Source organism: Dermochelys coriacea, chromosome 14 (genome assembly GCF_009764565.3).
Source record: "Dermochelys coriacea isolate rDerCor1 chromosome 14, rDerCor1.pri.v4, whole genome shotgun sequence".
NCBI classification, from domain to species: domain Eukaryota; kingdom Metazoa; phylum Chordata; order Testudines; family Dermochelyidae; genus Dermochelys; species Dermochelys coriacea.
Window position 1 is genome coordinate 7,466,337 of NC_050081.1, and position 26,030 is coordinate 7,492,366.

At 40.5% G+C, this 26,030-nt stretch overlaps 1 protein-coding gene across 1 annotated transcript in view; it reads right to left on the reverse strand.

Moving 5' to 3' along the window:
* Nucleotides 1–26,030, reverse strand: part of CEP112 (centrosomal protein 112) — a 297,948-nt gene that overhangs the window by 261,355 nt on the left and 10,563 nt on the right. The window contains 2 exon segments of the mRNA XM_038371118.2: nucleotides 20,372–20,449; nucleotides 20,577–20,624. Coding sequence (XP_038227046.1) covers nucleotides 20,372–20,449 — 78 coding nt within the window. The 5' untranslated portion in view covers nucleotides 20,577–20,624.

Sequence of the window (26,030 nt, forward strand, 5' to 3'; positions counted from 1 at the left end):
AGCCTAATCATAACATATCCTTTCCTCCTGGGCCCAGAGTATCGAATCACTAACCTACTGGTGCACCTCTCAGAGGTTTGACTCATTGCATTTGATGAATCTGTGTTTCTATATAAACAAACAAGCAATCTGAGTTTAGCATATGGTTGTTTTTTTGCTATATGCAAAATTAATTTTTTTCCTCTGTGTTGAGGGTACTGTGCTTCTCCATTGTTGTAAGTTTTTGAATTTTCCAAAAATGATTCTTTTAGAAAGCACAGATTTTTTTTTGCCTATATTTCTACTTGTTTTAAATTTATAAAACTATCAGATTTTCAAACACATTCTACAAATTAAAGGAAGTCATAAACAACATTCTTCCTAATAGAACATAATGCATAATAAAAGCAGTTTTTCCATCTGGAATTTGCATTAACCTGGAGCATTTTCTTATAGATTCATAGATACTAAGGTCAGAAGGGACCATTATGATCATCTAGTCCGACCTCCCGCACAATGCAGATCACAGAATCTTGATGTTTTTCAAGTGATATCAGGAAGTATCAGTACAATTAAAAAAACCTCTACACATTATTTCACTTACTGACAGAACTCACATGGTACTATAATGTTAGATATAGGAAGAAATTAAAATTAAATTACTTAAAATACATAATTCTGTTATAGAAATAATTGTTGGTAATTGTCATTTTGAAATCGTAGATATCTAGGTTCGGGCTTAACCCTACAATTCCATCTGCATAGATAGAAAAGCTTCACAGATCCAAAGGGTCTACCTCAGTGGTTCTCAACCTATACACCATTGTAGGCCGCATCCAATACTACTTGTATGGTCCTGAGAATGTCACATGGGCCGCAGCTATGTGCTGATTGGGCCGCAAGTGGCCCACAGGCCACATGTTGAGAACCACTGGTTCTACCTACATGGATGGGACAACTCATCAAGTTAAGCATACGTGTCAGTTTTTGCAAGACTGGTGCCATACCTCAGCAAAAATAAAACTGCTATTAAGCAATTTTAACTACATTCCAAAATCACATTAAAAAGAGCTGCTTGGTATGCAACTCCTTTTCCATATAATGCATTTTAATAATTTATAGTTTTCACCAGGAAATTAAAAGAAGAAAATTAAAATTTCATTAGGAAAATTTTGGAAGTTTTAAAATTTCATTGTTAATTCAAAAAGTAAGGGCCTCATATATTCATTATTTATATGGCAGCATATGGATGTTTTTCATTTTTAACTTTTTGTAAAGGACATGTTTATACTATAAGCAATGTGATAGCCACTCAAATTATGAATTAACCGGACATGATTTTTAAATGTCCCAAATAAAAGTGTTTGCTCCAAAGTTGGTATTTGCAATCTGCCAGTTATTTTCCCTAACAAGAAAGTGTCTAGTATATTTCTCCAAACCAATACCGAAGGGATTTTACATCTTTTTGTACTTATAAATTAATTAAAAATTTAGAGCCATTGTCACTTCATAATTTACATAGAGATCTGTTTCATGTCTTTCAAAAAAAGAAAATGCCATCTAAAGTTTTTGTTTTAATTTTTAATATTGTCAGATTTCAACTTTAAGGGACTTTTTTTTTTTTGAAGTGAATGATTAGTTTTGTCCCTGATCAAATTTAGTCATTTAAAATAATTTTATTCACAATAGCACATCATATTAAATATTTTAAGAAATGCTTAAATGCTGCAGTGAAAGAACATTGAATAGTTTTATTTGGAATGAAAACTGTCCTACTTCTTATACATCATGAACATTCTCTGCCACTTGTAACGAAGACACATGAGGATCAATAAGTGCCAAAAAGCCTGAAATGTTTAACTGTCAAAGTTCACATACAGTAGCAAATCTTGATAAACAGGAAAAAAAAATAGAGCTCAAAAATGCAACAAATTCCATCCTCTTTAGTGCTTAAGGTTCCAATCCTGAAAGTTGATCATGCAGGTGGAATCTTGTGCCCACACAGAATTTTATTGGCTTCAAAGTGTGACGGGAAAAAATCAGTCCAGATTGCAGGATCAGGGCCTAAGTGAAAAGTTCCAATTGTACTCAATTCTACCAAGTCCTGAGTTCCCTCAACTCCCATTGAAGTGAGTGGCATTTGTGCGTGCTAAGCCCTCTGCAGGATCAAAGCCATAGTGAGTAGAGGAGCAAGCAGATAATTATCCCACTGCCTAAATCACGTTATTTGACAGTTCATCTGTCACCCCAAACACTAATTAAGCAACAGAAATCCCAATGATTTATCTATGTAGCAGAAATTAGAAAACTGTAATAAGTTTCTATGCACCAAATATACATACAACTGAAACCCACAAATTTGCTTTTTGTTTACAAATATGATTCATTGTTTTCTAATGTGTATTCCATCCATCTCTGAGTCTTTGTTCAATTCCATCCATATCGGTATCTACTAAAACATCAAACTATTGTCACTACATTCATTTTTTCACACAGTTTCCACATTTTGACCATTATATTGCAATTCATCTCAGAATTTCCACTCCATTTTTTTATTATAGAAAAATTATATTGCATATGGAAAGTAAATGTCACTTATGTGGCACATACAGCATTGTTAAGAAATTATTACCAGCAGTATCAATATTAGTAAATTATAGAAGTTACAAAGTCAGTTTGGAAAAATTTCAGAGTAGCAGCCGTGTTAGTCTGTATTTGCAAAAAGAAAAGGAGTACTTGTGGCACCTTAGAGACTAACAAATTTATTAGAGCATAAGCTTTCGTGAGCTACTGAGCTGTAGCTCACGAAAGCTTATGCTTAGTTTGGAAAAATGTTTCTCATCCTGGCTGTACATTGCCTGTAGCTCTATTATTTCTGTGCCATTCCAATCTACTACTAAAATAAGTTTTGGTTTTACTAAGATCAACACTGAAGGGTTAAAGTACATAAAAATGAGATTTTGTGACTTTGAAGTCAATGGGACTACTTTTGTAAGTAAAGTTTTGTGGAAACTTAGGGGATCAGAAACCACATGAACAAGAGATGGTTTTGTAAAGGGAAATCATGCCTCCCCAATAATTCTTTGAGGGTGTCAGCAAGCATGTGGACAAAGGTGATCTAATTGATATAGCGTACTTGGACTTTCAGAAAGCTTTTGACAAGATTCCTCACCAAAAGGCTCTTAAGCAAAGTAACAGTCATAGGATAAGAGGGAAGGTCCTTTCATGCATCAGTAACTGGCTAAAAGATAGGAAACAAAGGGTAGGAATAAATGGTCAATTTTTACAGTGGAAAGAGGTAAATAGTGGAGTCACCCAAGGATCTGTCATGGGCCTGCAATGTTCAACATTTTCATCAATGATCTGGAAAAAGGGGTAAACAATGAGGTGGCAAAGTTTGCAGACAATACAAAATTGCTCAAGATGGTTAAGTCCAAAGCTGACTGCAAAGAGTTACAAAATGGTCTCATAAAACTGGGTGACCGAGCAACAAAATGGCTGATGAAATTCAATATTAATAAGTGCAAAGTAAAGCCCATTGGAAAAAATAAAGACCAACCTATATATAAGCCATAACAGGCTTTGTGAGGTCCATCACAACTCCTCCCCTCCCACTCCTTTTACTAGACTCAGCAGAATTGGACAAGCCTACATGTGATCATCAGCCCCATTAAATGCCTAAATAGGAGTCTATAATTTATTGATTCTGCATTATAGAAATTCTAAAAAAGTGCACTGAGCCATGCATATACTTTTTATGTACTTTGGCCTTGTCTGTTCACACTCTTGTATGAATTTAAAATGAACTAGTTTAGTTAAACTAGTAGAAACCTTATACACACATTTTTATTTTGGTGTACATTATTTATTCCTAATTAAATGTAAGGGCTGCTCTACACTACATAGTTAGGTCGATGTAAGCTGAGTTGCATCTAGGTATCGTGAAAGTGTCTTCATTTAAATCTGGCTCCGCCAATGTAAGTGCCTCTCTATGCCAATGTAGTAACACCACGTCTCCCACTGGTGTAGAGTCACAGTAAATATAATTATGTCGACGCTGTGTCAGTGGACACACCACTTATGTCAACTGTTACAGGTTTTCAGGAGCCATCCCAGAATACCCCAAACTGACAATACAATTGATACAAGTACTCCTGGTGAGGATGTGCACTGCTGACACAAGGAGCCAAGTGTTCTCACACACGCAAGCAATTTAATAACTGTGGTGGCTGTATGCCAACATAAGTTAGGTTGACATAATTTTGTAGTGTAGACATGACCTAAGTAAGCCTGGTTTAAATTGAAATAAAAGTGTCCACACAGCCTTTTTCAGTGGTTTAACTAAAAGAGTTTAAAATAACATCTTAATTTAAACCAGTGCAACTTCACATGTAGACAAGTCCTAAAAAAAATACATCATAAGAACAGCAATTTAATATAACCCACCACAAATCCCCTGTTCTTCAAAAAAATTCCCCACCCCTGAAATCACAATTCCCCCATACCATTTTCAGGTGCTGGTGGAAAACAATGAGCCTCACAATGAGCCTTCTCAATCTTCAGATTTGTGCTATTTTGGATTAAAAACCAAAATGAATTTGAAAGCCAGGGGTCAAACTATTCAATTGAGGTTTGTCTGGAATAAGCAAGCTTCCTAAATCTTTCATAGGTGGCGGCCCCTGAAGAGTACTCTAAAGGGCTGGAGTGAGCCCCCTCAACAAATTCCTAAAGCTCATCAAGAGACTGAGGCACTCACCCTACTCCTGTACATTTCATAAGGTCTGCAGGAGTGAGGCACCTCTCATGCGGATACTGTGAAGAGACACAGGAATATGTTACTTTCTGCAATCCTCAGGCTTCCCCACCCACAGATGAAACAGTAGTATTCAATAATGGAGATTATAATGTGTGTATGTAAGTCACAGCATAATGATTCTCCTAATTTGAATGTCCATGTATGAGGAAAGAACAATACAGCAACAAAGATCAGCTTAAACCTTTTCGCCCAGGCTTCAGGCTCTTAAGGTTCCTCATGTGTGTTGTTATATTTTATATAAATTTATTCTTTGCTAATTTATTCTATATAAATAAAACACATACACACATCCCATTATAATGCTCAGGAAAACATTACTGACAGAGTTTATAACATTCTTGGCAAAAATGACAAAATATCTGTTTTTAATTAAGAGAAAAATATGTCTACTCTGTGATGTAGCCCAAAGCTAGCAATTTTAATTTTACATTTTTAAAAGCTCAGGTTAATTACAAGAGTCATCCTTTAGAATGCTGTCACCAAATTAGTTTTTATTAATTGCTCTTAATCAAGTATGCATTAAATGTCTAATTGGAACGTTTAAATATTTTCCCATGGAATAAAGCTATTAAGAGGAAGAATCAAAACCTTTAAAAAGTTCATTCACATTGACCACTTCATAAAACTAATGAAAGGAGAAGCCAATCTGGTGAGTCAAACTGCCAGACTTAAGACCAGAGTCCCCATATCTCGGTCCTCCAGCCAGCCTTCCACTGCTTGATGCATTTTTTTCTTCACTCTTGTTCAATGTCCATTTTCCTTGAATTATTCTTCTATCATTTTCATCTTTCTAAAATGCTTTGTTCATTTTTCTTCTATAATTCCCTTGCTTCTTTAACTTCACATTTGTATTATCATTGTTCTCTTTAATCTGAGTCTCAGTTTCTGTAGCCCTCCGTTTCTACTCACCTTTCAACCCATTTCTTCTCTCTCCCTCTTGAATGAGGGATGGACTCTACATTTGCCAATTCTCAAAATGCAGGTCCAAGTGTCCACAAGGTGACAGAGTTACTCCATTTTCAACATCTCAAAACCTGTAGACATTTAACTATAAAATGTCACAGGTTATTATACCTAGATGCAGATGAATCATTTTTTATATTACGGTAGTACCAAAAATGTGCTAGGCTCTAAAGAGAAACAAAGAAAGTCCCTGCAATGAAGAGCTTATAATTAGGGCCGTATCAAATTCATGTTCATGAAAAACACATCACAGACTGTGAAATCTGGTCTTTTGTGAGCTTTTACCCTATACTGTATAGATTTCATGGGGGGAGACCAAACTGGGGCTCTTGATCCAAAAGGGAGTTGCAGGGGGATCACAAGGTTATTTTAGGGGGTATTGCCACCCTTACTTCTGCGCTGCCTTCAGAGCTGGGCAGCCGGAGAGCGGCAGCAGCAGCACAGAGGTAATACCATACCATACCATCTTTCCTTCTGCACTGCTGCCTTCAGAGCTGGACAGCCGCAGCGTGGCAGCTGCTGACTGAGGGCCCAGCTCTGCAGACAGAAGCGCAGAAGTAAGGGTGGCAATACCATATCATGCCATCCTTACATCAGCGCTGCTGCTGGTGGCGGCTCCGCCTTCAGAGCTGGGCTCCCGGCCAGCAGCCACCACTTTCCAGCTGCTCAGCTCTGAAGGCAGCAACACTGCCAGAAGTGGCGCAGAAGTAAAGGTAGCAGTACAGCAACCCCGGTACAATAACCTTGCGACACCCACCACCACCTCCTACCCCCTCCCACATACACAACTCTTTTTTGGGTCAGGATCCCTACAATTACAACTCGGTGAAATTTCAAATTTAAATAGTTGAAATCATGAAATTTACAATTTTTTAAATCCTATGATCATGAAATTGCTCAAAATGGACAATGAATTTGGTAGGGCCCTACTTATAATCAAATTGTACATATGATACAACAAGTGAGATCTACCATATGCCTACAGAGAAATCAGAGGATGACTGTTACAAAAATAAGTTCACACAGTCACTTAGTTGAAAAAGGGCCATTTCTTGTATGGAATACATTCCCCAATATGTACAAAATTCTCCCCCCATCACCATCCTCCAATTCCTAACCATTAAATCCCCTTCCAGGGAAAAAGTTCCTCTTCACCCAATCCTCCACAGCTGTAAAATTACCCACCCATTCTTCAGCTCTCCTCACCATGAACTCTCTCACCCTACACCCCACATGGCAAACCAGGGTAAGTTACCTGCAAACATTCCATACCTCCCAAGGAAAATTATCCTCTGCCCTCAACACAAGTTCCTCTCATCACCACATCATTTCCAGATATCAGAGCCCCCAGACCTCTGTATTCCCCAACACACTCACCCACACCCACCAGCCAAGCCGCCTACACGAACAGACAGACTGACAGTTTCTTACAGGCAGAGCCAAAACATGGTAGGTGGGGCAGACACCTGCATGGTCCTTTTTAAGTCCAGCACAAAACAAAAAGTTAGCACAAGAGTCCAAGATCAAAACATGAAATGTCAGAACTACAACCATGATCAATTGACAAACTGCAAAAACTGAACTTTTCTTTACTTAGAGAGACAAGGTGGATAAGGTAATATCTTTTATTGGACCAACTTCTATTGGTGAGAGAGAGAAGCTTTCGAGCTACACAGAGCTCTTCCTCCAGTCTGAAAAAGGAACTCGCAGCATCACCGCAAACCATAAGGTGGAACAGATTGTTTAGCATAAGTAGTTAGCATATATTGTAAGGGATCCTTCAAGGTAAAATGGCCCGTTAACACCTCTGCAGCCATAGGCCTTTGTGTGGATAAAAGCTTGTCTCTCTCACCAACAGAAGTTGGTCCAATAAAGATGTTACATCATCCACCTTGTCTCTCTAAGGCCTGGTCTACACTGGGGGCAGGGATTGATCTAAGTTACACAACTTCAGCTACATACTGAATAACATAGCTGAAGTCAACGTACTTGGATCTACTCACCATGGTGTCTTCACTGCGCTAAGTCGACAGCTGACGCTCCCCCGTCAACTCTGCCTGCGGCTCTTGCTCCGGTGAAGTACCAGAGTCAAAGGGAGAGCACTCGGCCATCGATTTATCGCATCTAGAATAGATACGATTAATCGACCCCCGCTGGATTGATCGCTGCCCATTGATCTTGTGGGTAATGTAGACAAGCCCTTAGGCTTGGTCTACACTGGTACTTTCATCATTAAAACTTTTGTTGCTCAGGGTGTGAAACAACAGCCCCTGAATGACAAAAGTTTTAACTACGAAAAGTGCTGGTGTGGATAGCGCTCTGTCTGTGGGAGCTGTGCTCCTGGCGAAGAAGCTTCCGCCCCTCATTGGAGGTGGTTTTATTTGTCAGCGGGAGAGCTCTCTCCCGGCAATAAAGAGCAGCTACACAGTAACTTACAACGGCATGGTTGCAGCAGCGGAGACGTGTTTTTGTAAAGTGCACAGTGTAGATGCAGCTTTATATCCTGGAACCAACACGGCCACAACTAAACTGCATACTTCCCTTCCTTGTCTCACAAGTCACATATCAAGCTTCATAACATAATTGTTACACCCTGCATAGCCTACAATAATTGCCTCATCTATACGAGTAAGCAGCCATGAGCAGCACTATAGAGAATATAATTAGACTACCTTCACAAGCCCTGTAAATACCCTTACAGTAGAATTGTGGTTGTACTATAATAACCTTTAGATTAAAAGAATAAATAAATTAAAATTTGTCTCTTGACAAATTTTTTTTTATTGCCAGTTATTTGCATTCTAGTAACATTAGAAAAGCAGAATGTTAAGTGACTTAAATATTCTTGCTTCAGATCTGCTGAGCATTTATTGAGTTTAGATACCTTGCTTACTGGGGGGGTAGAATCTGTTGTAGAGAAAGATAATAAAGATAAGATAAAAATGTTCTAGCAAAGAATAAAAAATGTGTAACTGAAAAAATATGGAATAGAAGAAAATTAAAGAAACAATTAAAAAAAACACAAAGTAGTTCCAAAATGAAGTATTTTATGTCAAGTAAATTGATTGGGGGCTACCAACAACCACTAAAATAATAGTAATTCATATAAATAGATTTGTTTTCTACTCCACAAGAGGTTCAAAATCAAATCTTAGCAACATAATCAGTTTTGTGTTTTTCAAAAACATCAATAAGGACTTCTCTCCTTTTTTCACTCTACGGGTGGTTGGCATTCAGGATGGGTGGAGGTGAAGTTCAAAGGGAGCTTGCCTATTCCTCAAGATAAACCATTCCTGCCATCTGTTCTCAGTTGCTCTGAACTGCTGAAAACTGATCTGTCCTTGTTTTGTTGCCTCTTCCTTGTTTGAATCCAAGATTTTTCAGTGATGACAGTTTCCCAAATGGTTTAATCCATGTCAGAAGCATTGGGAAAAAGCTACTACAAACCACTGCCTGATGATGCTCATATTTGAACAACTCTGTGATGTGGTTATCATTGAAAATGGCCATGTGTTTGGCATTAGAGAGTTAAAACAGGTGCAGAGAGGGTTTATGAATGAAGGGTTAAAGGTTAAAAGCAAAAATCCACAGTTATTTTATTTAATGCTCTCCCCTTTTACCACAAAGAAGTTGAAAAAAAGCTAAATCTTTAGAAAAACTTTCCTTTGTCCAGCTGTACAGCACTTTTCTGTTAATATATTTCCATACTCTAAATGAAAAGGCCTCACTTTTAATTGAGCTTCACAGTCAAACTAAGAAGAAAACACATTTAAGCCTCCTGGTTAATAGTAAGCATATGGTGATTGTGAAATACTTTCAAGTTAAAAATAGCCCACAGTACAGTACCATTAGCAAAAGGGACTGGATCCCCCACTGTGTGGTTTGCAGGAGACTTTGCAATTTCAACAGAATCACTTGTTGAGTGTTTTACAGAGGTTCTTAGTGTGAATTCATGCTATTTGCATGAGTTCACAATATTATTCAGCTGACATAAATGTGCTTCCGATTATTATTATTATTTTCTATTCCACTTTTAATGAAACACTGTCTTACCATATCCTAGCACAACAACTGGTGGTTTTGAATACTGCCAATCCAAAGGACTAGGCAATACCAAAGCAAAGCAGGAAAAGTGACGTCTACACAAGCCTGCTCAGTGTGATCGAGTATCAAGTTGGACTAGTAGTTGTTGATAGGGAGCAGCTTTTCAGATTAATTCCCTCATTAGTCATGGAAGTGTTGCCACCCAGCCTTGCTCTTCCTCATGTCTAGGCCAAAGGGTTTTTTTTCTACCTATTGTTTTAGGATTAGCCATCATGTACATATAAAGTTAAGTATCAGGGAGTAGCTGTGTTAATCTGTATCCACAAAAACAACAAGGAGTCCGGTGGCACTTTAAAGATTAACTGATTTATTTGAGCATAAACTTTCATGGGTAAAAACCTCACTTCTTCAGATGCATGGAGTGAAAGGTACAGATGCAGATATAAACATACTGACACATCAAGAGAAGGGGAGTTACCTCACAAGTGGAGAACCAGTGCTGACAGGGCCAATTCGATCAGGGTGGATGTAGTCCACTCCCAACAATAGATGAGGAGGTGTCAATTCCAGGAGAGGCAAAGCTGCTTCTGTAATGAGCCAGCCACTCCCAGTCCCTATTCAAGCCCAAATTAATGGTGTTAAATTTGCAAATGAATTTTAGTTCTGCTGTTTCTCTTTGATGTCTGTTTCTGAAGTTTTTTTATTCAAGAATAGCTACTTTCAAATCTGTAATAGAACGTCCAGGAAGACTGAAGTGTTCTCCCATTGGCTTTTCATAGAATATAGAATATCAGGGTTGGAAGGGACCCCAGAAGGTCATCTAGTCCAACCCCCTGCTCAAAGCAGGACCAAGTCCCAGTTAAATCATCCCAGCTAGGGCTTTGTCAAGCCTGACCTTAAAAACCTCTAAGGAAGGAGATTCTACCACCTCCCTAGGTAACGCATTCCAGTGTTTCACCACCCTCTTAGTGAAAAAGTTTTTCCTAATATCCAATCTAAACCTCCCCCATTGCAACTTGAGACCATTACTCCTCGTTCTGTCATCTGCTACCATTGAGAACAGTCTAGAGCCATCCTCTTTGAAACCCCCTTTCAGGTAGTTGAAAGCAGCTATCAAATCCCCCCTCATTCTTCTCTTCTGCAGACTAAACAATCCCAGCTCCCTCAGCCTCTCCTCATAAGTCATGTGCTCTAGACCCCTAATCATTTTCGTTGCCCTTCGTTGTACTCTTTCCAATTTATCCACATCCTTCCTGTAGTGTGGGGCCCAAAACTGGACACAGTACTCCAGATGAGGCCTCACCAGTGTCGAATAGAGGGGAACGATCACGTCCCTCGATCTGCTCGCTATGCCCCTACTTATACAACCCAAAATGCCATTGGCCTTCTTGGCAACAAGGGCACACTGCTGACTCATATCCAGCTTCTCGTCCACTGTCACCCCTAGGTCCTTTTCCGCAGAACTGCTGCCGAGCCATTCGGTCCCTAGTCTGTAGCGGTGCATTGGATTCTTCCATCCTAAGTGCAGGACCCTGCATTTATCCTTATTGAACCTCATTAGATTTCTTTTGGCCCAATCCTCCAATTGTCTAGGTCCTTCTGTATCCTATCCCTCCCCTCCAGCGTATCTACCACTCCTCCCAGTTTAGTATCATCCGCAAATTTGCTGAGAGTGCAATCCACACCATCCTCCAGATCATTTATGAAGATATTGAACAAAACGGGCCCCAGGACCGACCCCTGGGGCACTCCACTTGACACCGGCTGCCAACTAGACATGGAGCCATTGATCACTACCCGTTGAGCCCGACAATCTAGCCAGCTTTCTACCCACCTTATAGTGCATTCATCCAGCCCATACTTCCTTAACTTGCTGACAAGAATGCTGTGGGAGACCGTGTCAAAAGCTTTGCTAAAGTCAAGAAACAATACATCCACTGCTTTCCCTTCATCCACAGAACCAGTAATCTCATCATAAAAGGCGATTAGATTAGTCAGGCATGACCTTCCCTTGGTGAATCCATGCTGACTGTTCCTGATCACTTTCCTCTCCTCTAAGTGCTTCAGGATTGATTCTTTGAGGACCTGCTCCATGATTTTTCCAGGGACTGAGGTGAGGCTGACCGGCCTGTAGTTCCCAGGATCCTCCTTCTTCCCTTTTTTAAAGATGGGCACTACATTAGCCTTTTTCCAGTCATCCGGGACTTCCCCCGTTCGCCATGAGTTTTCAAAGATAATGGCCAAGGGCTCTGCAATCACAGCCGCCAATTCCTTCAGCACTCTCGGATGCAATTCGTCCGGCCCCATGGACTTGTGCACGTCCAGCTTTTCTAAATAGTCCCTAACCACCTCTATCTCTACAGAGGGCTGGCCATCTCTTCCCCATTTTGTGTTGCCCAGCACAGCAGTCTGGGAGCTGACCTTGTTAGTGAAAACAGAGGCAAAAAAAGCATTGAGTACATTAGCTTTTTCCACATCCTCTGTCACTAGCTTGCCTCCCTCATTCAGTAAGGGGCCCACACTTTCCTTGGCTTTCTTCTTGTTGCCAACATACCTGAAGAAACCCTTCTTGTTACTCTTGACATCTCTTGCTAGCTGCAGCTCCAGGTGCGATTTGGCCCTCCTGATATCTTTCCTACATGCCCGAGCAAAATTTTTATACTCTTCCCTGGTCATATGTCCAAGCTTCCACTTCTTGTAAGCTTCTTTTTATGTTTAAGATCCGCTAGGATTTCACCATTAAGCCAAGCTGGTCGCCTGCCATATTTACTATTCTTTCGACTCATCGGGATGGTTTGTCCCTGTAACCTCAACAGGGATTCCTTGAAATACAGCCAGCTCTCCTGGACTCCCTTCCCTTTCATGTTAGTCCCCCAGGGGATCCTGGCCATCTGTTCCCTGAGGGAGTCAAAGTCTGCTTTCCTGAAGTCCAGGGTCCGTATCCTGCTGCTTACCTTTCTTCCCTGCGTCAGGATCCTGAACTCAACCAACTCATGGTCACTGCCTCCCAGATTCCCATCCACTTTTGCTTCCCCCACTAATTCTACCCGGTTTGTGAGCAGCAGGTCAAGAAAAGCGCTCCCCCTAGTTGGCTCCCCTAGCACTTGCACCAGGAAATTGTCCCCTACGCTTTCCAAAACTTCCTGGATTGTCTATGCACCGCTGTATTGCTCTCCCAGCAGATATCAGGAAAATTAAAGTCACCCATGAGAATCAGGGCATGCGATCTAGTAGCTTCCGTGAGTTGCCGGAAGAAAGCCTCATCCACCTCATCCCCCTGGTCCGGTGGTCTATAGCAGACTCCCACCATGACATCACTCTTGTTGCACACACTTCTAAACTTAATCCAGAGACACTCAGGTTTTTCCACAGTTTCGTACCGGAGCTCTGAGCAGTCATACTGCTCCCTTACATACAGTGCTACTCCCCCACCTTTTCTGCCCTGCCTGTCCTTCCTGAACAGTTTATAACCATCCATGACTGTACTCCAGTCATGTGAGTTATCCCACCAAGTCTCTGTTATTCCAATCACGTCATAATTCCTTGACATCACCAGGACCTCCAGTTCTCCCTGCTTGTTTCCAAGGCTTTGTGCATTTGTATATAAGCACTTGAGATAACCTGTTGATCGCCCCTCATTCCCAGTATGAGGCAGGAGCCCTCCCCTCACAGACCTTCCTGCCTGTGCTTCCTCCCGGTATCCCGCTTTCCCACTTACCTCAGGGCTTTGGTCTCCTTCCCCCGGTGAACCTAGTTTTAAAGCCCTCCTCACTAGGTTAGCCAGCCTGCTGGCAAAGATGTTCTTCCCTCTCTTCGTAAGATGGAGCCCGTCTCTGCCCAGCACTCCTCCTTCATGGAACACCATCCCATGGTCAAAGAATCCAAAGCCTTCTCTCCGACACCACCTGCGTAGCCATTCGTTGACCTCCACGATTCGACGGTCCCTACCCAGGCCTTTTCCTTCCACGGGGAGGATGGACGAGAACACCACTTGCGCCTCCAACTCCTTTATCCTTCTTCCCAGAGCCACATAGTCCGCAGTGATCCGCTCAAGGTCATTCTTGGCAGTATCATTGGTGCCCACGTGGAGAAGCAGGAAGGGGTAGCGATCCGAGGGCTTGATGAGTCTCGGCAGTCTCTCCGTCACATCACGAATCTTAGCCCCTGGCAAGCAGCAGACTTCTCGGTTTTCCCGGTCAGGGCGGCAGATAGATGACTCAGTCCCCCGGAGGAGAGAGTCCCCGACCACCACCACCCGCCTTCTCCTCTTGGGAGTGGTGGTCGTGGAACCTCCAACCTCAGGACATCGCATCTCATGCCTCCCAACCAGCGGAGTCTCCTTCTGCTTTCTCCCCCCCAGACATATCATCTGGTCCACTCTCCGCATTGGTACCTGTGGAGAGAACATGAAAGCGGTTAGTTACCTGTGTCTGTGTTACTGGAACCCGGACATTCCGCTTACCTCTTCTGGAGGTCACATGTTGCCAAGCTTCTTCACTGGCCTCTTGGCTCCTCTGTGCAACCTGCTCTACATCTTTAGAGCTTTGTGCCCCTAGAAGGCTATCCTGAGTTTGGTCCAGAAAATCCTCAGTCTCTCGTATACAACGCAGGGTCGTTACCTGTTGCTCCAGACCTTCAATCTTCTCTTCCAATATGGAGACCAGCTTGCACTTTGTACAGACAAAGTCGCTTCTGTCCTGTGGAAGAAAGACAAACATGGCACATCCAGTGCAGGTCACAACAGCTGAATTCCCCCCTTCCATATCACCTACCTACTACGGAGCTTCCTCAGAGACGTTGGCAAGATGTAAGCCTCACTGGGCTCGCTCCAGGCGAACTCCCAGGCAAACTCCTGCTGTGAGCTGCTCTGCTGTCCCCGCTGCTCAGCTGGTTCGCGAGGCTCCGGCTATTTTAAACAGCCAGGCTTCCCTGACGCAAACACACAGACACCCTAATGCCCGCCCCCTGCAGGCTAGCAGCCAATCAGACACTCACTCAGGCTCCCTCCCAGCAAACACACGCTCGGATACTTCCTCAGCAAGCAAACACACACACTCGGATACTTACCAGTCCCAGGCAAACTCCTGCTGTGAGCTGCTCTGCTGTCCCCGCTGCTCCGCTGCCGCTCAGCTGGTTCGCGAGGCTCCGGCTATTTTTAAACAGCCAGGCTTCCCTGACGCAAACACACAGACACCCTAATGCCCGCCCCCTGCAGGCTAGCAGCCAATCAGACACTCACTCAGGCTCCCTCCCAGCAAACACACGCTCGGATACTTCCTCAGCAAGCAAACACACACACTCGGATACTTACCAGTCCCAGGCAAACTCCTGCTGTGAGCTGCTCTGCTGTCCCCGCTGCTCCGCTGGTTCGCTGCCGCTCAGCTGGTTCGCGAGGCTCCGGCTATTTTTAAACAGCCAGGCTTCCCTGACGCAAACACACAGACACCCTAATGCCCGCCCCCTGCAGGCTAGCAGCCAATCAGACACTCACTCAGGCTCCCTCCCAGCAAACACACGCTCGGATACTTCCTCAGCAAGCAAACACACACACTCGGATACTTACCAGTCCCAGGCAAACTCCTGCTGTGAGCTGCTCTGCTGTCCCCGTGTTTGTGTGTTACCATTACCGATGTCCGATTTGTGTCCATTTATTCTTTAATGTAGGGACTGTCCCATTTAGCCAATGTACATGGCATTAATTAGGGCTTGAATAGGGGCTGGGAGTGGCTGATTCATTACAGAAGCAGCTTTGCCTCTCCTGGAATTGACACCTCCTCATCTATTGTTGGGAGTGGACTACATCCACCCTGATAGAATTGGCCCGGTCAACACTGATTCTCCATTTGTGAGTTAACTCCCTTCTCTTCATGTGTCAGTATATTTATGTCTGCATCGTAACTTTCACTCCATGCATCTGAAGAAGTGAGGTTTTTACCCACGGAAGCTTATGCTCAAATAAATATATAAAGTTAAGACATTTTTAAGTTGTATTGTTCTTATAACATCCAATATCAAAGGGCGGGAGAACTGATTGTTTGCAGATGATGGCCCTATCCTTTCCAACTCTGGCTAATAGATTTGGAGTTCTATGCAGTTCTAAGTATTTATGGATAATTTACTGAATTACGTACTTGTACTTTAAACTTACAACAGTGTAGTTTATAGATTTAAAATTAAGTATGTGTAAATCTTTGTTTGTTTTCCATTTTTTAAACATGTCATGGAATTTGCTTTCCCTGAACTTGGTCCACTGGCTCTGGAGTCATTAAATTTCTGGACAATGTGCAAGGCCCATCTTTTTACTTATGAATTTGGGAAGGACTGCTGAATGGGGCAATTTGTTTCATTATATTTACTGTTTTTGTCTGATGCTCATGTAATTATTATGGTGAGCTGAGCAGCTTGCTATAAAATACAAGGTATTTATTTTATATAGACAATCTTTACACAAGAGAGCCCAGAGCATAGAGTAGACTGATATTTTATAAACACAAATAAATGAATAAAATATAACAACATCAATAGGACTACTAAGATTTGTTGGGAAAATTAGGATTTGGCATATTAAGGTAAAATAAATACAAATATGAATTTTAAAAGGGGGTGAGTGAAGAAATATATTTTATAAAAAAAACCTATCAAGTACGAATGTGCAGATTTTTAAAAGCTAACCTAGTTCACCTCACATTTAAGGGAATTTATTTTAGTCAGATGAAAGTGGTGTTCTCAGATTTGAATACGTTGCTTTGGAAAAAAAATTGTATATGCAGAATAGGTTTCATGTCCATCATTCTAGTCATATAATAAGAGTTCTGCTGTACTGTTTGTAAGGAACATTACTGCATGGAGGGATGGGGGAATGGGTATCACAAAACAATCATCATGGGGTTATTTAGCAAAACAGTCTATTCTTTTTTGGGCCAGGATGTTTACAGGACACATTTCAAGCTACACACCAACTCAATGCATTTTCAAACTTCTCAGAGAAGCCACAAAAAATTAAAGCATTCCACGTAAAGTGCGCACGCACACACACCTCCCCCCCCCCCAGGGTGTGGAAACACACAAACAACAAAAAAATTCAAAATGAATCTTAGATGCAATAAATGAACAGGTTCACAGCTTTCTCTCTGTTTCAGGGCTCAAACATGGTAGTAATCAGATGTTTATTCCAGTACCAGAACGTCATCTTAAAAAGCAAAGATCTCATTACATGCAAGACCTAACCAAAAGTAACCATTTCCTCTTAAATATTCACAAACATATTCTAAAGAAAAAATTACTACAACAGCATCCAATAATAAACATCCAAAAATAATATGGAATCAAAACTGAAGCAAAAAGCAGGTGGATCTAACATACGCAAACTACCATTGTAACAACAAAAAATTGTTTTGTTTTTCCTTTGATATAACCTGAAAAGACCTGGACATGGATACAAAACATCTCCTATCATCTCAGAAAATGCCAACCATTTCTGATGAAGGATAATAAAAAGAAACATAGTTGAGAAAAACTGGATTTATACTAGCTAAAGTTCTAGACATTGCTGGTTAACAATCAATACCCTATTTATTGTAGTGTCATTAAGAACTACCCCCTCCACCAAACAAGGGGTGAGGTTTTCTGTTGGACCAGCAGGAGATGGACAAAGTAGGGCTCTTTTCAGGTTCTGGAGGGTGGGGGCACATAGAAAGTATGCCTTCCTGGGCACGCAGGAAAAGTATGAACAGGGGTAGGTGATTGTGACCAAGAACATCTTGATGGCAACTGGCAGAGGGAACGGGTGCATAAAGGTTACAGGCATCCCCTGGGTCTGGTATTTACATTCTAGTTCACCAAAGTGTGTCATGGAAGATTTTTCTTGAAAGCCTGTGTCACAGTGGACATCAAATTTTTGAGAAATGTATGCATCGATAATATGTAAGGAGATTATGTATATATACACACACATACATATACAAGACAGGACCCACAGACTCCACCAGGAGGTAGGAGACATTTATCTCTCTAGCTAACCATTATGTATTGTGTCTTACAATACAAGACAATAAGCATACTGAATCAAAGGCTAGTGAAGAACCTAAGGGGACTTCAGAAGGAAAATTAACAGGAATAGGTAAACAGCATGGTGACAATCCTGTTTTATAAGTGAAGAAAAAAGGATTGGTCTGATGTATCTGGGGTGCAGAAAGATTCTTTGGCATCCTTGACTCTATCCTTCATCTGGGAAGGCAAGTTGCCAGTGGGCTAATCTCATGAAAAGAATCTCAGCCATCCTGAAAATACTCTGAGAAAGACTTTGAGAGAACTAGTACCTTATTAGACAAGAGGACATCTTGTTAGTTGAGTTTAGGCTCTAAAATGTAATTTCTGGTACTATATATCACCCTTTGTTTCCAATGTTTCTGTTTGCTATCATTTGACTCTCTGTTCTTTGTTAAATAAACTTAGTCTTGTTTTTACTATACACATCTAAGTGTTATGTGTTAAGCAGAGATGGGGTCTAAGGTATAACTAGTAAGCTGTACTGCACTGTTCCTTTGTGAACAGGTGTAATAATTCTGTGAGTGTTCGGTGGATAAGGAGCTGGACACCACAGGGTGATGCTCAGAGGACTCTGGGGTTGCAGTGTTCCTATTGCTAGCCTGCATGAGGGACAGCAGAGCCCACATGGTCTGAGGGAGAGCACTTGTATTGCGTGTGACTGGGACAGTCAGGGAGCTGACCCCTGGCAGATACGGACAAGGCTTCCCTAAGTTAAGGAGAGGTGGTAGCAAGGTGCCTGAGCATCCCTGGGCAGTATTGCAGTGATACGTCTCAAGCTCTGATTGACCTGTTCAGGGTAGGCAGGAGCAGCTGACTGGTTCATGCAGCTCCTCCTTCTTGGGGAATAAGAGGCCCTCTCCTGGATATGAGCTACAAGCCTGCCCAGAAAGCATGCACTCACCCAAACTCACCCTGTTTTGTAGTTGTCTGGCTAGAATCCCCTGGTCCACCACGCGCCTAGCCAGATTGCCTTTTCAGGGTCAGGAAGAGGAAGGGATTTTCCCATTGTATAAAATAGGCCAATATCCAACAGAGTGGAAGGGGAGGTTATTTGTTTGCTTTTGAAAACTCTCCCATGCCAGCCTGAGGACCTGTTTGGTTCGTTAGAATTTAAAATGGAAAATTATAAAAATGTTTCAACTAGCAGTCAGCATCCAGTGCTGACAGTCTAAGTGTAAACCCAAGCACAGCATTCAGGAAGCCAATGGCATCTGACCCAGTTGGTCTCAGGGCAGTGGGTAACTGAGTCTCACATAGACTGAATCACCTCTATCTGTATTTCTAATCCCACACACAAATGGTTTGGGATTCCAGCTCAAGCATCAAATTCCCAGTTACAGGCCATCCAGGTGTTAGGCATAGGATCAGCAAACTCAACTATCCCACACTGGACTCACATAATTGCCTGATAGCTCAAGGGCAGAGGGGTAGGGTAGAGGAGACAGTTGCCCTCCCACGCACTCCAGCATGTTATTGAAATAAATAAAATGTGCAGCCTGCTACTTTTATCCCGCACACCATGTATATCATCTGATGCATGGCCTGATTAATGAAAATTGAATACTGTACCCTGCCACAAACAAAAACAACAACATGAGAACAGAACTGTGAGATATTGAGGCTGATGTAATGTACATGTTTTATGGATCTCAAACTCATAACTGAAGGTTTGGAAGTTAACCCTCAGAACACTAATAGTTTCAAGTTGCTAGTCTAGCAGCTTCTTAGGCTGCCAGAGCATAATAAATGCACAGCATGTGCCTACAGTCTCCAAGTCGCTAACATGCATCAGTGAAATAGAATATGTACAGATGTAATGGCAAAGATGTCACAATAATATAGATACAAGCATGTCATAAAAAGATTTCCCTGTTACAGTATTAAAGGATTTGGTTTTATAGTACAAGGAATAATGTGCCCCACGCTGTACATAATAAGACTGTAAATTCCATCCAGGAGCTCTGGTGAAGATATCAGCCATAAGAGCAAAGCTTGAGTGCTTTGTTCATGTCACCAGAATCTATTATACCCCTAATTTATGTTCATAGGAAGTGGTACATTATTTAATACATTACAGATTTTCAAAAATAATTCTCACAGCCTAAAGTCTCTTGTTCACCTCCCACATCCCATGACACCTTTCTCAGATTCTAGTAACTGGACTAATCACGTGGGGAAAGTTAATGATCTGTAAGACTTTGCAGGACCAAAGGAAATTAATTGGCATTTTAAAGGGCTACCAATGTACAATTTTTCTTTAAATATTGAAGGTGTCATTTTTTCCTAAATTGTTATAAAATAAATTATTTGATTAGCACAAACTCAGTGACCTTGAAGTAGATTATTTTAAGCAAGATTTCCAGCATATCCATAGTTACATTGCTATATATATATACTGTTTTTATCACATACCCTCTCTTCTTAGAAAGAACAGAGATTGGTGATCAAAACATCACTTATTTCACTAGTATGAATTTTTTTAAGACATTTAAAGATCCAAATATTTGAGAAGTATCTTACCTCTTTTTCATGCATGCGAAACAATGACTGTTCATCACGAAAAGTGCTAATTTTTCCCAAGCCTATTTTGGGTGTCATCTATTGAATGAGAAAGTTCATATTTAAAGTTCAAAGCATTACCTTGAGGAGAATCATTCTCAATGAAAAATATAAAAGGCAACATACAGTCTAGCTCCATAAATCATCAAGGGAATATAACACCTACCAGAGACAGAGGTATGGGCTTCTCTCGCAAATATCTTGGATTTTCTAGCTGGAAACAAGACATCGTACAACAGCAGTTTACTGACCACGTGACACAGCTTTTCATCATTATTTCTTATAAAATAACTTCCAAAAAAAAAAAAAAACTATGGCCAAAATTTACAAAAGTAGATGTAAAGGCAAATATACTTGTTAGGTTCAGTGGAGTTAATCTTGCTTTCCACTGGTTAAACAGACAGAAAAAATTCAATGCAGTGTTTTTTCCCAAAAAATATAATTGACTTCGACTTCACAAACAACGATCATACATGGAACTCATTGTAAAAAGAAAAATTCATTAAAAGTACTGTATAATTACGGCAGCTCTTTCAATCACAAACTTTAAGAACTGCATTGAAACACTGAGTACAAACCACTTCCTCTATCAGACAGCTATATCTCACTTAATTTCTCTAATTATGAGATTCAAATCACATCACACAGAATGCATAACATCCAGGAAATGCTTTCAGAATATAAACCTGTCAAATGTGGTATGAAGATTTGGAATGAAATGTGATTGCAATACACATCTTACAACATTAAGTCCTTTATTTTTAGAGAAGATTAAACTGATCTATCAGGCATGGCAAATACAAAATATATCAAGAGTGCCTGCACTTTTTTGAATTTATAAAGGAAAGAAGGAGACTTAATCTTGCTGTAATTTCAATCTGACACAGTATTCTTCATTTCCTGTCCTAAAGTATTATGTTGTATTCTTATGTGCTGCTGAAGAGTTGTCATGTATCACCCCAGAGGTGGCTATAGCTCAAAGATGTGCAATGTCAGCATATTTACACACATAGTAATGTTTTTAAACATTCTAGGTTCGTTGGATGAAAGGTGCTATATACATCAGATCATCACAACAGCTAAGCCAATAGTTTAAAACATTTAAGCTTTTTTCTAAATAACCCATCACTATTTACCTTGCAGGAATTTATTATAGAAGACCAACCAGACCTTCTTTTAAACAAAGTTTCCTGTATATTTAACGTGCATCACTGTATTTCGTAAAGAAAATCAAAGTTCAACTTTTACAATGACCACATCCACTTATTAAAATGAGGACATTATTTCCTTGCTATCCATTTTCATCATAAAAACAGTGATTGTACATTTTAAACAAGTGCAGTAAGGGCTTTCCAAAAATATTCCAGCATAATGGAATTGAAGGGACATCGTCATCTTAAAAATCACCAAGGAAGTTACCGATTCACATTGGGTTGACAGAAGATATGAACAGACAAAGGTGAACAAAGAGACCATTGTATCCTTGGTGTAAGGAAAGAAGATAAATGAAATTAGTGTGGTAGAGAAAGTGAGAGGAAACAAGGGAGAAAGAAAGGAAAGCAGGAGTAGAACTGAAGGATGAGGAGAAAAAAAAGAAGAGCAAGCACAGAAGTTAAAAAAAACAGGTACCTAATAGAAGGAGCAGGGAGAGGGAGAGACAAAAGCTGCAGTTCCAATGATGAACTTTGTAGCCATAATCCTCTACTAATGCCCTAACCTCACCCTGCCAAATCCTCCCCACCAGCATGGATCTACAATTGAGCAGAGAGCCCGCATAGATTCAAAGGGAGAAGGAACTCTTTGGCCCCCTAGCTATTTTCTTGGGGCTGAACCTACATACTCTAAGCTTCAATTAACCTCAAGGAAAGTTATGTGGAACTAGGAATGCAGGATCAGGCTTCTAGGGTGTAAATCCTTTTTAAATGTCCCACACTTTGCACACAAATTGTAAACAATTTTTCTTAGCTTTTTAAAGATAAAGTTGTTAAGATTTACAGCCAATTGACATAATTATTTGGGCATGGAACGCAACAATTTTCAGCTTTGCTTAATTTCAGCACCACTTTGAATAAGTAAGGTATATGCTAGTTGTTATAAAAGGGGGGAAATGTGGATCTAATAGTTATGTCCTAAGTCTAACATTATCTGATTTTGTAACAGCAGCCAGATGTGCTTTGAAGTTAAATGTTTCCACTTTGTTACTTGTTGTGGATATATCCACTTAAAATGATCTGTAAACATTTAATGTTTCAACATTCATTCCTTTCATGCTAGTCTTCTGCAAAACTTCTTGTTCTCAAAATTATACCACATTAAAGGAGGAATATCACAGTGAAGAGTGGGAAACAAACTTGTATTTGTGAGAAACATGCAAATTTTAAATAAAAGGTCAAAGACAAATCAAATACATATGTATGATGTCGAAGGTTTACCATGTGTCGAATAGTAAATCACATGACAAATGTTTTTTGGTATGAAGCAAGTAAAATACATCTTTATTTGACATACAGTTGAACTGTCATTTGCAAATACCCTTAGTACAAATTTGAATTTTCAGACATTTTTTGTAAAAAAGGTTTTGGATCTCTTCTGTTCTGCCCAATAGTCAGTCAAACAATTATACAGGTAAAAGATCATGTTTTGTTTTGTGAAGGTTGGTATAGTCACTTTAAAACACTTGAGTCCTCATAAGCCAACAGTTGGATGGTAGGAAAGCTAAGGGGGCACCCATTTAAAAAACACTGAGAACAAAGGGCGGGGGTGGAAACTATGGAAACTATTCCCTTTTTCAAAATTAGTGGAGCTGTGGGGCACAGCAGAAAATCAGCACATCAGCAAGAAAGAGCAATTCAGTCTAACAGTCACATTTCAGCTGGATTTTCCCTAACGCTTTCAGCTCTATATCCACCAATACCTATAATTTAAAGCAACCGATACATGCTACGGGGAAAATGTCAACCCACAACACACTTGATTCAAAAGGTTATTTTCTGTTTGATCAGCTGATAAAGATAATCCACTTTACCTCGTTGTGCACTATCACACTATGGTCTATAACCTTAAAGAAGATATGGTCTGTATTTCGCTGGGTATTAAAATTACTTTTTACACTTCTATAAACAAAAGACATGTTAAAGCTGGTAAAAGCTTTCCATGGCATGTTTCATCCATTTACTAAAACGTGTTTCTACACCTCTTAATATATCAGTGACAGACTACCTATGGTCCTGAATCAAAGCCACTTAACATTAAAAAAAAAAAAAGGCGGCTTCCACTCACTGATTACACTGAAATCAGGCCCCAGTTACCTTATACAGACCAACCTTCTCATTACCAAATATTGATCTAACCTGGACACTGTTGTCAAAAGGTCAATATAGAGAGACGCTGTATCAGCTATACTGTGAAATCTTACTCATTCTTTTTAAGTCATCAATATGACAAAGCACAGAGAACCATAGCTGCAAATAAACCCTACATAAATCCTGATGATGCTGTTCAATGTTTTTGCTAAATATTTGTATACCAACATGTACATAGTTACATTTTATTTTTAACTTCCTATTGCAAGATACTGTTGTATTAAAAAAAACACCAAAGTACATATTTAATTTGGGTTTTGCTCTGGAATTTCTATTTAATGCCTGGAATATTATCCCACCCTAGCTCGGTCATGCAGGACAGTAAGATGAAGTAAACACACGTACGTATACACATACTGCATTACCGCAAGCATGTGCATCCAGTAGGCCTCCACTTCCCACTACCTCAAGCAGGTGAGTAGGAAAGGGAAAGACGGGAAAGAGTGTATGGAACCAAGGCTCCATCCCTGTAATGCATAAGCCAACAGAGTGGAGCTGGCATGATGGAAGAATTAAACTGCACTAAGGACATTTCCCCCAAAAGCAAAGAGGAAGCAGGAAAGGAAATTGTGATTTTGAATATCGGCTCCTTCCACAGGGCTTCTCCTGGGTAGGCACAGCCACACACCATTCCTTATACTTAGTTTAGCTTAAGGCTCAATCTAACCCTAAATATATAAAATTATAACCAGGGTCCCTATTCCTGTTAAACAGCAAATATCACAGAAATGGCTACATATCAGGACTCCATCTCCCCACTCCTCCCCTGCATCATATTTTGTTCTTTGGAAGCTACTTATTAAGGAATACTTTGAAAACTAAAATAATACAAGATTTATTGCAGTTCAATACTAGAGTTGAAAGGCATCTTTTAAGATTTAGGAAAAAACATTTGGAACAGCAAGCTTGCCACACATTTCCCTGTAAGCCTCTTCAAAGAGAAAAACATGTTTGGTTTTCAAAACAAAGATGGAAAAACACACATGAAAGAGTTAAGAACACTTAAGATTTTGAAATGGTAAACAACTAAACTGAACCTTGACCGGAGTTCTTACTTTAATCTAACAAGCCCAGTCAGCCAGCACGTTTGCTACAGAAACAAATGCTGAATAGTTTCAGGAAATTTAAGTATGGATATCCTTATCTAACATTGTGATTTGTACTGAAGTCTACTCTAAATTGCTGCTGGACTTGAAAACTGTTTGTCAGCATAAAAGTTGAATTTATTTTTTGAAGTCACACGATCACTTGTAGTTCACTGTGGGAAAGCTTTTACAGTGTTGCTGCCCTCCAACACCACAAATATATAGTAGTATGTTTACAATAAGCAACAGAGAGAAACTAAGAAAACCAAACAAAAGAAAGGACATGGCTTGTACAGAAATGTTGAGTTTAACTGAAAGAGAGAGACAAGAAGGAAGATCTGAGCCAAGTACCCAAGAAACTTCAGGCATACATTGCACTATTGCTGAAATCACCCAAGAATTCACCATAATTTTATCTACTTTAAACCTGTAGGACAGCTATATTCCTTCTGGACAAAGATAGATAGATCTTTGATGCATAGATCTTCTTTGGCAGCCAGTCAATCCTGCCCCTCTATCACAGCCAGAAGAGCCTCTAGAGAAAGAAATACACAATGCCCTTGCCCACGACTAAGCGCATTCAGCTCAAATTACCCCTTCTACAAGAGGGTGCAAGTGCAATGGACTTGAACGGAAATTGTGTCCACATTCGGCAGGGCTGACTTTGGTCCACTGTTTCTACAGTCCTGCCCAACTGGAAAGCAAGAGATTATGGATCAGGTTTTACATAAGACCGGTTAGACTAAAGGTCCATCTAGCCCAGTATCCTGTCTTCTGACAGTGGCCAATGCCAGATACCCCAGAGGGAAGGAACAGAATAGGTAATCATCAAGTGATCCATCCCGTCGCCCATTCCCAGCTTCTGGCAAACGGAGGCTAGGGACACAATCCCTGCCCATCCTGGCTAATAGCCTTGATGGACTTTTAGATTTTCAAAATTGATTTTGAGTGCCCAATTTCATACACCTTAAAGGGGCATAATTTTCAGAAAATGCAGAGCTCCCACTTCTGAAAATAAGGACACTTTCAGACATCTCCATTTGGGCACTCAAAACCTGGGACAACCAAAACCACCACTTATTTTTGAAATCTTGGCCCAGATCTTTGAAAATATGAAGAAATATAAAATGTATTGAAGTAAAGAAATGATTAAACATTAGTCCAGCTATTACA